The following is a 9,812-nucleotide window of genomic DNA, read 5'->3' as shown; positions in this document are numbered from 1 at the left end:
ACCTCAGTGAAATTTTCCAAAGCATCTGTGCATCTCCCTTGCAAAAATTTAGCTCACTTTAAGATTGGAGTTGAAATAATTATCAGAAGTTTGACAGATCAGAGCAACCTGTGATTATAGAATCATGGAATGGGTGGGGTTGGAAGGGATGTTATAGCTCATCTCATTTTGCCCCTTGCTATGGGCAGGGACACCTTCCACTATCCCAGGTTGCTCCAAGCCCCATCCAAGCTGGTCTTGAACAATTCCAGGGATGGGGCATCCACAGCTTCTCTGGGCAGTCTGTGATAATGGGAATTGGTCTCAAAGAGCTTTTTGTAAGCCTGTGCAAACAGATCTCCAACCAAGAAGCTCAGTAACAATAAGGTTTATTCCTTCTGTTGCCTTCCTTTGTTAACAAAATCATAGGATCATTTAGATTGGAAGAGACCTCTAAGGTCATCGAGTCCAACCACTAATATTAATATTCTGATTTTAATGTCTTACTGGGCAAGATGAATTCTGACAGGGAAAGTTGCTTAAGAAAACAACAGAGCCACATGCCTTTCCTCACTTCTTGAGCCAATCTGATAATTGTTTCTATGAATAGCATCAGCTCACAACCACAGAGCTGCTGGCACTTGGGGGCATCTCCTGCTCCTCATGGGGGGTTCTTCAGCCAGCCCTATGCCCACCTGCATCAGGTGTTTTGTCCCTGAGGATGACTCTCCATGGCAAAGATTTTTTGGCAGAGATGTGAAATGCAAAGCCCACAGGAACGTCCTAGCGATGCCTTTTCCTGCACAGCATCAGGCAGCAGTTTACACTTGTAAATATGCTTAGAAAGGGAACAAATGTTCAGGTGTGCTCACCCAAAGGCATTTCAGGGACACAGAAATCAAATTCCCCTTGGCAAAAGTGACAGGAACTGTTGTTCAGGTCCCCTGAGCACATAGGTCCCAAACTTTTTGGTTTTGAGAGAGAAATCAGGCTTATTATTATTATTATTATTATTATTACTTATTATGGATCTGAGCCTTTAACCTGTTAAGAACTTGGTACCAAACTCATCACCTGGTATTCCAAATATTCATTTAAGATTCCAGGTGTTTGTTCCCACCAGTTAAGTCTCCAAGGTACCCAGTTTTCTGCAGATCTGGATAACAAACCCCATCCAAGAGTATCATGTGCCAGGTGTCTGTATCCATGGGATACTCCATTCTATCCCATGCCAGGTATCCCAACCTGTCCCACCTGAGTGTGGAACAGATCTGATCGACAAATAGACCATAAAGGAGTTCCACCCAGTGTGTTCAACAGCCAGCACATCTGAAGATGGGGTAAAGGGATGTTCCCCTTCAGAGCTCCAGATGCCAGAAGGGAAAATTAAAACCGAATTAAATAAACTTTAAAAAGAGATTAAAAAAAAATAAAAATACAAAGAAAACCACTTTAAAATACATTAATTAAAGAAAGAAAACAAACTTTTAACACCCACCCCATGGAGAAAAGGTCCAAAACCGCCCTAACTGGTCGGGTTTTAATCCCAGATTTTGGGGAAACCCGCGGCCGGGCGGGAGCGGGGACGAGGTGCGGGCGGTGCCGGTTTGTTGCCGCCAGATGGTGCTGCCACCAAGGGAACTGCGCCGCCCCCCCCCGGCCCGGGTACCCCGGGATCCCTCCAAAACCCACCCCGGGATCCCTCCAAAACCCACCCCGGGACCCCTCCAATCCCCCCTCCCCGGATCTCTCCAATCCCCCCTCCCAGGATCCCTCCACCCTCCTCGGGATCCCTCCAAAACCCCCTAAATCCCTCCAACCTCTGGGATCCCTCCAATACCCAGGGATATCTTCGAATTCCCCATTCCTCGGAAGACCCCTCGATGTCATTCCTGCCCCCATGCTGCCTCCCAAAAAGGGCCTCAGATCGTGCCCATGGGCCCTCCCAAAATTGTGCGCCCCTCCAACAGCAGACCCAGCCTCACATCTCCTCTTCAAGGGGCTCTGCAGGGCATGTCCCTGCCTTGGCATCCCTGCAGCATCTCACAGTTCCTCAAGTTCTGCCCTCACAAGGTCCCGAGTGCTTTAGGGACATAAACACCCCTGGGGGCACATGGGCAGGTGACAGAGGTAAACGTGGAGTTCCAGCTCCATGGTGGCCTTGCAAGGATGGGGAGAAGCATCCTGGAAGGAGCAGAGGGAAGTGCCTCACCACCAGGATCCCTGCCATGGCAGGGCACGGCCCAGGGCACAGCACGCCTGGGAACCCCCGTGTACTCTGATCCAGGGGGACATTTGGGATCAAACCCAGCTAGAGACACCAGGCCCTGCTTCTTGTCATGCTCCGAAATGTCATCGCTGTAGAAAACTCTCAGGCCTGCACAGGGCACCCATGGTGAGAAACTTCCTACAGTAGAAATGCCAAAACCCCAAAACCTTGTTGTGTCACCTGCAGACTGGGACGTGGGTGACAAGGAGCAGATCGCTGAGCTGAGCCACAGCAGCGGAGCACAGCCAGATCTGGGCTGTTACGTGAGCAAAAACCACATTTCTGAGCAAGCCAGTGGCTCATCTCCTCTTACAGGGCTCCCCCAGCCTCTCTGAGCAAGTTTATCCCTCCTCACCTCCTCCCAAAGCCCAACTGCTCCTGGGGCTTGTACAAAGGCACCCCTTGTGATAGTGGCTCGGGGTTTGCCACCCTGTGGGACAATATACGCTGGGAAAAATCAAGCTGGTCTTGTGCAGATGAAGGGCTGGGGGCAGGAGCCTGTGGGGTTTCAGGCTCTGCTCCCTGATGTGGGTGTCTGAGATGGAGAGCTGTCTGTTTAGACTGCGCTCACTGGCTTGAGGAATATGTGGCGTCCACGGTATGTGGTGGTTCTGTTTTTCCAGGTTTGGAAAACGACGGGAGGGAGAAAAATGAATCATGTCAACCTTTGTTGGGGACCAGATATCAAACCCCTTTGAGCTGGGCCTGAGGCTTGCAAGGTGCCTCTCTGCCCCCTCCAGCCTGGCATCAGCTCAATGTGCCAAAGAGTGAGTCCAATATTAATCCGAAGGATGAAAATTAAGCTTAGGAGTGACAGTGAGATTTCAGGGAAAGAAGAACCACTTGGCAGAGACTGAACTCCTTACCCTGGACTTTTATCTCAGCCACACCTAGTGCAGATATTTGCTTCAGGGGCAAAAAACCCTCTGTTTTTGGCTTGTATGTAAAAAGGATGGTAACATCGTGCTCACCTCCAACAGGGATGGGCAGCGATGGAGGGAAGGATCAACTCAGAAAGGTAGAAAAACAGAGAAAACCAAGGAATACTGCACGTAGATTGCCAGTATCTTAAAGAGATCTAAAAATAGATTAAAAACAAAACAAAAAAACCAAACAAACAACAACAACAACAAACCCCCAACACCTCGAAACCCCACAACCCTCCTCAAAAAAACCCACAAAACAACAACAAAAAATCCCACTGTGAGAAAGGCCTCCACTGACTCTAATAAAGCTATTCCCGCCTGCCTTAATTAAAATAATATTTCAAATTTGTTGGTTGTTCTTTCCAGCAAAAAAATCTTTGCCTTTAATTAAGCTGATTACACGGAGATGGTCTAATTAGTGTGCAGTTACTAAATGTCCCTGTATAAAGACAGAAATATGGAACCAAGTAATCAGATTAATTCGCCTGCATCTATTTTTTATATGCATTGCTATCCGTAGTATGAGCGTTGATAGAGACATATTGGCCCACAAATTAAAGCACTAAAATTCCTGGATATGGTAGTATCCACAATTAGACCAAATACTCCCAAATTTCACAGGAAAATACCTATTTTTCAGATGCGGATTTTATTGCTGTCCAGAGGAGGACAGAGATGGTGCAGGAGTTAATCTGCCTTGATTTTTATTCTTTTTATTCCTGTTCATTAATTTTTCATCATTTTTAATAGTTTTCTTAAACTTTATTAACTTTTATTTCTTTTTCACTCGGGGAAAACCCCGCAGGAACTTTTAGTGCTCTCCCAGCCGCGGACGCAATCGTAGCCCTCGGAGATTCCGCAGGGATGCGCGGCTTGGAAAATGCCCGTGTCCCTCCCGGGATGGAGGAGGAGAGACAAGGAGCCGCGGGCTCCAGCCCTGCAGCCACACGCCTTGTCTCCGAGTGAGAGGCAAAGAGCTGTCAAACACCGCCTTTCGCTTTCTTCTTGGGTGGGTGGGTGGGGGGTTATGAAGTAATAATAAGAAGAATTATAAGATAAAAATAAAAATCACCTCCGGTTTTCCTCCTTCCTCGTTTCAATATCCTCATTTGAAATATTTCCGCGCAGGGAAATGAGTAACCGGGACTCCGCGGAAGCCGCAAAATGCCACAAAAAAAAGGTCCTTTTTGAGTCTGCACCGAGATGGGGAATTATCGCCCGAAGGTTTGCGGGGCCGGGTCGGGCGCTGCGCGGCCCTTCCGCGCTCCGCGGAGGCCACGGACTCCTCAGATATAATTACGCCTGTTACAACGCATGCTGGTTTATTTGCTGCTCATACAATCGTGAAGCCCATGTACAAATAACATACATGTTTTATTTCGGTTTTGTTTTTTTTTTTTTTCCTTTGGGAACAAAACGTACACAAAAGGGCAGGGCGAAAAAAAAAAACAACACAAAAAACAAACCCACATAATTACAATTTTATACAGTGCAGAAAGAATTAAAATAGGTGTCACCGAACTGTACAACGTCAGGGCAAAAAAAAAAAAATAGAGAGGGAGAGGCAGGGGAATAATCCTTCATTATATATATATTTCTATAAAAACATATGGAGGATTGTCTTTACACAGAGACCACGATCAGTTTAAAATTTACAAAGGCTAACTAAAAAACAAAAATCTATATGGCAAATATTGCCAACAGAGATTCCCCGATTTAATACTGATCAACTGAGACTATTCGTGTCTCGATTATTAGCAACAACAACAAAAAAAATGTCGAATAAATAACAGGATGAGCATGGCTGTCTCTTTCCAAAGTGCCTTATTCTCTCTGCATAGGGTCTGATCCTGCAGTCTTTATGCAGGCAAAAAACCACAAAATTAACAGCTTAAAAAAAAAAAAAAAATCCCTCTGAGAGATTTTTGCCCGCTGGGTGTTTGCCGGGAAGAAAAAAAAAAAAAAAAAAAAAGTATTTTTCCGGGCTCGAAGCGAGACGGGACCAAGGGGGTTTGGGGTCGGGGTCCTTTCCAGCGCCCCCAGCCAGATCCGGTTCTGTTCCTCCCAATCGAGCCGGTGGCATCTCTCAACACCAATTCCAAAACTGAATTCGTAATTTAATTTTTTTTTTTTTTAAAGAAGCATCAAACCTCATTTGTCAAACCCTTCACCCAAACTCGCAGTCTGGGGTTTCGGGGGTGATGGGGGGGCTGCTTTTGCTTTCTTCTCAACCCATCCCCAAGCAGAAGAAGGCAGAGACGGTCTGTGATCGCAGACCCGGCTGGGCCGGGTCCCGCCGATGCTCAGCTGCGGGTCAGGCTCAGCCCCAGGGCCGCACTCCCCGCTGCTTCCCGGGGCTCCAGTCTATTCCTCCTGCCCAAAGCCAGTCTGCAAAGACCCCCCCTACTTCCACCGAGAGGGTCCTGGGGGGGTGCTCAGCGCCCGGGTCAGGCCTTGCCGGCCCCAGGAGGTGTTTTTTCCGCCCCATATCACATAACGCACGGCTTGATGTCCTGGTATGTCACTTGTTGGTGGTAATAGGAGCCGCTGCCCGCCGAATGCATGGAAGAGGAGGCCATGGCGTTGAAAGAGAAGACGAATTCCTTTCTGTCGCACATGCTCGGAGACTGGGAGTGATACCGCGGGATGCCTGCGGGACGGGGGGAAAGATGGTCAGCAGCCGCCGTTTGGGGTTCAAAGAAAAAAACAACCAACAACCCAACCCCACCGCACCCCCGGTCTGAGAGCGGCCTGGGGTTATTTTCGCATGCACGGGCACTGCTGGGGCTCCGCGGGCGCGGGCAGGTGCGCAGGGAGGACCCCCGAGGCCCCGCGACGGTGCTTCCCTGCCCGGCCCAAGGGCGCTGGGAGGAGAAGGGATTTCGGCTGAGTTTAGGGGTTTTTTCGACATTTATTTTTTTCTTTTCGCCCCAGCTGCTTTTCCCATCGCCTCCGCCCTCGCGGAATATCCGCCAGGTGCGGAGCGGGGAAGCCCGTCCGTTCCCGGGGCCGGCGGCGCTGACCGGCAGGGAGGCCGGGGGTGAGAGGCCACCGGGAGCGGGGCTGTTCCTGCCGCTCCTTCCGCCACCTCGGCACGGAAAAGCGCCCCTGGAATTCGGGGTGCGCTGGGGATGGGGTGCTCTGCCCGGACCGCTCGCCATGGCCTGTTTGGGTGTTAATCGGAGTGTTTCGGTTAAGGCCGCGGATGGGCCCTGTGGCTCCTCGGGGCGGATTCCAGCTCCGTTTTCCAACGGCCTTGGGCGCACTGAGCACCGGGAACACACACGGGAGCGGAGGCTGCCCTTGGCGGGCGCTGCCCCGGCACGGCCCGGCCTGGCCCGGCTGATGCTTTTCCTGCGCTTCTCTTGGTGTTTTTGACCCACTAATGCTCCGCTTCACTCCCATTTCTGTCAACTACATCCTACTCCCCCAAAAGACCCGGGGTGATATGCAGAGACCCCCAAACCTGCCCTATCACCCGGCCATGGCTCCTGGGGCTCCCCCGTGTCCGAGAGTCTGTCCCCCTCTTCCCCAATGCCGAGGTGAATTTGGGCCGCAGAGCGAAACCCAGCGCTGGCCTTGCCCTTCCCAAGGCCTCTTCCAGGCCAAAACACCATCTCACTTCCAAGATCCAGTGAAAATTCACCCCCGACAGCTCCATCCCGGGGTCGGGGATAGGGCTACAGGGCGCGGGGGACTCAGGGGGTCCGTGCCGCCGGCTTTGGTGTGTGTGGAGGGAGGCGATGGACCCGGAAAACACGGCCCTGAGATGTGTGGAAAACACAGTTCATGGCGGGGGACGGGAAGGGATAGGACGGGGCGGCAGGGCGTGGGTGGCGGACCGCCCGACAGGGAAATCCCTCCTTTTCTCTCTCCGGAGTCCTTTAAGTCCTGATGGAGGTGTAAGACCCCTCGGGCGCATACCTGGCCTCGCCTTCCCAGAGCTCCCGCCTGCCAGAGGCCACCGGCCTTAGGCCCGGAGGCAAAGCAGCCGTCCGGGGGAGCGGAGCCCCGGCTCAGCGGTTCCCGGCCCCGCAGCGGCGGAGAGATCCGACGGCTCCCCAGGAAGGGAGGCGAGGAGCGAGGGCACAGCGGCTCTCCCTCGGGAAGAGCATTAAAACTGCCCACGAAGCAGTATCCCCGCTCGGAGCAGCCCGGCCGGGATCCACGCGTGGCCGGCAGCCCCCGGTCCCGGGTCTGTCGCACGCGTGTCCGCGCCTTACCTTGGAGGTCGGCGGTGTTGTGGCTGTTCTGGTGCAGGTAGGGCTGGTCGAGGGAGTGCGTGGAGAGGCTGGAGGAGAGCGGGTTGGCCGTGGGGTTGCAGGGCGAGAGAGGCTGCTGCTTGATGTAGGACGCGCCGGTGTTGAGGGCCGCCGAGGCGGTGGGTGCCCATGCCGAAGCCGAGCTGGAGTAAACCGAGTGGGGCTCCATCACGCCGCCGGCGGGGAGCAGCGGGGAGGCGGGCACGGAGCTGTCGTGGTGCGGGTATTCCCCTGCCGAGGAGCCGGTGCAGCCGCCCATGTAGGTGTGCCCACCGTTGGCGGGCAGGTGGGGCACGGAGTGTCCCGCCAGGCCCATTCCCTCCACGTTGCTGGACAAATGCCCGTTCATCATTCCCAAGCCCCCTTCGAGGGAGAGGCTGTTGGGGGGGCAGGAGAGCCCGCTGGCCGGGCTCTGGAAGCCGTAGCTGTCGGGGAGGTGGTTGAAGCTGAGCCCGTTCATCATGCTGTACATGGGCTTCAGCGCCTGGCATTTCCTCCGGAACCCGCGGGGCCGGCGGCGGAACGAGCCCTCCTCGAACATGAACTCGCTGGCCGGGTCGATGGTCCAGTAGTGGCCCTTGCCGGGGCGTCCCAACCCCTTGGGCAGCTTGATGAAGCACTCGTTGAGCGAGAGGTTGTGGCGCACCGAGTTTTTCCAGCCCTGGTAGGAGCCTCGGAAGAAAGGGAAGCGGCTCTGCAAGAACTGGTAGATCTCGCTGAGGGTCAGGCGCTTGGAGGGAGAGCTCTGGATAGCCATGACGATGAGGGCAATGTAGGAATAAGGCGGTTTCTCCGGCCGCCGGATCCCCGCGTTGGTCTTCTTCGCCTTAGGGCCGGCGCTGCCCGGGGCCCCGCCGCTGCCCGGGGCGCTGCCGGCGCCCCCGCCGGTCCCCGCCGAGGCGGTGTCCATGGCCGAGCTCTGCGGCTGCTTCTCAGCCACCGAGGACATGGGGCCGTAGCTGCTCTGCACCGGAGGAGGAGGGGGCTGAGAGGACAGAGCCTGCTGCGCTTCTGCAGTCATCTACGGCCAGGTCCGCGGCGGCCAGCCCCAGTCCCGGCCCTCCTTCGCCGCCCCCCCAGCGCCCCCCCAAAAGGCCACGCTGCTGGGGGCTCGCCGCCACTCACCCACCACCCTCCCTCCGGCCTCCTCCCGGCCCCCCGGCGGGGTTTTCTTTCCACCGGGAGACTTCACCCCTCCGCGGATAAACAAATGGAAGCGACGACACCCCCCACCCCCCCTTTTCCCTCCTCCTCCCACTTTATCCCTAAATCCGAGCGCGGCTGCAGAAGGCGAGCGAGAGGCGGAGGGTCGGGGGGTGGCCGCAGGGAGGCGGGATGGGTGGAAGTGATCTGAGCTCGGCTGCTGCGAGCGAGGAGCCGGCGGTCGCCGCCTCCGCCTGCCCCGCTCCCCTCGGCGGGCCGGGCTCCCGGGGCCGCCGCCGTCCCCCCTCCGGCTCTAGCTGGGCTGGCGCTGCCGGTGCTGCGGGGAGCTGCTTCCCATCGCCGTGGCTGTCGAGTCTGCCTCCGGCCCCGCTGCTCGCCTTCTACTTTATCTCTTTGCAGCGGCGTCTGCCGCTCCTTGACAGACGTAAGCGCGGAGCGGAGATCCCCGCCCCGGCCCGCTCCCCCCCGCCCTCCCGGGCGGCCCCTCCGCCGACTCGTCCCGGCCCCCTCCGCTCCCGCTCCCCGCTGGTGGGCAGCTTTTAAAGAGCCCTTTCCACGCCGCCCTACCCCACGCGGGGGGGCCTGCGCGACGGCCCCCTGCCCGGCGCGGGGGCACTGCGTGTATGTGTGTGTGTGTTTTATGCCACGAGTGACCGCGACTCTGCGTGGGGCTCCCCCACCCCCTCCCTACCCGCCTTCCCACTGCTGAAAATCACGGGAATGGCCCCAGGCGGGCCGTGGAAGGGGCCGGGACCCGTGGAGGTTCCGCGCGTGGCGTGGGGCAGCGGAGGCGCTGCCCGGCCGCCGGCTCCGCGCTGCGCGGAGCTTCACCCACTTCAAACCCCCTCTTCGTGCGCTCTTTTAAGCTCGGCGGGCCCGGGCAGGATGTTTATACTGCGCAATGTAAACACGGGCTCTGGGGTGCTTTAATAAAAAGAAATCGGCGAAAACTCCCGCTGCCTCGAGAAATGCCCTTTTTTGCCTCCTCCGCCGCTTCGGGGCCGGGAACGGGCTTCGGACCCCTCGCCTGCTCCGAGGCTGCTTTAGGGACGAGGGTGGGTTGTTTCGTTTTGAGTTTCTTTGGGTTTTTTTCGGGGGGTATATATAAATCTGTGCTGGAGTTCCACAGTTGAGTGCCCGGAGCCTGATGCTCAGCTCCGGCGATGCCACGGGCGCACACAGCGGGCGGGGGGAGGGAGAATAGAAAGGCAG

The 9,812-nt window shown here is 55.7% G+C and overlaps 1 protein-coding gene across 1 annotated transcript; it reads right to left on the bottom strand.

Annotated features, from left to right (window-relative positions):
- Positions 1-4,374: 4,374 nt before the first annotated feature.
- Positions 4,375-8,457, bottom strand: FOXF1 (forkhead box F1). Its single transcript, XM_050311277.1, has 2 exons — positions 7,398-8,457; positions 4,375-5,824 (listed from the first exon to the last, which is right to left on the bottom strand). The coding sequence occupies exons 1-2, from the start codon at positions 8,455-8,457 to the stop codon at positions 5,664-5,666; spliced, it is 1,221 nt and encodes a 406-aa protein (XP_050167234.1). The 3' UTR covers positions 4,375-5,663.
- Positions 8,458-9,812: the final 1,355 nt, after the last annotated feature.

The sequence above is a fragment of the Myiozetetes cayanensis genome, unplaced genomic scaffold (assembly GCF_022539395.1).
Source record: "Myiozetetes cayanensis isolate MyiCay16 unplaced genomic scaffold, myiCay2020 scf16, whole genome shotgun sequence".
In the NCBI taxonomy this organism is placed as follows: domain Eukaryota; kingdom Metazoa; phylum Chordata; class Aves; order Passeriformes; family Tyrannidae; genus Myiozetetes; species Myiozetetes cayanensis.
The sequence above is the reverse complement of the archived record's forward strand: the minus strand, read 5'-3'. Positions and strand labels throughout refer to the sequence as shown.

Excerpts from the sequence above, each read along its gene's own strand:
- FOXF1 (XM_050311277.1), bottom strand. The coding sequence starts at position 8,457 with ATGACTGCAGAAGCGCAGCAGGCTCTGTCCTCTCAGCCCCCTCCTCCT. Across the intron at positions 5,825-7,397 it reads CAACACCGCCGACCTCCAAG|GCATCCCGCGGTATCACTCC; the intron begins GTAAGGCGCGGA and ends CCCGTCCCGCAG.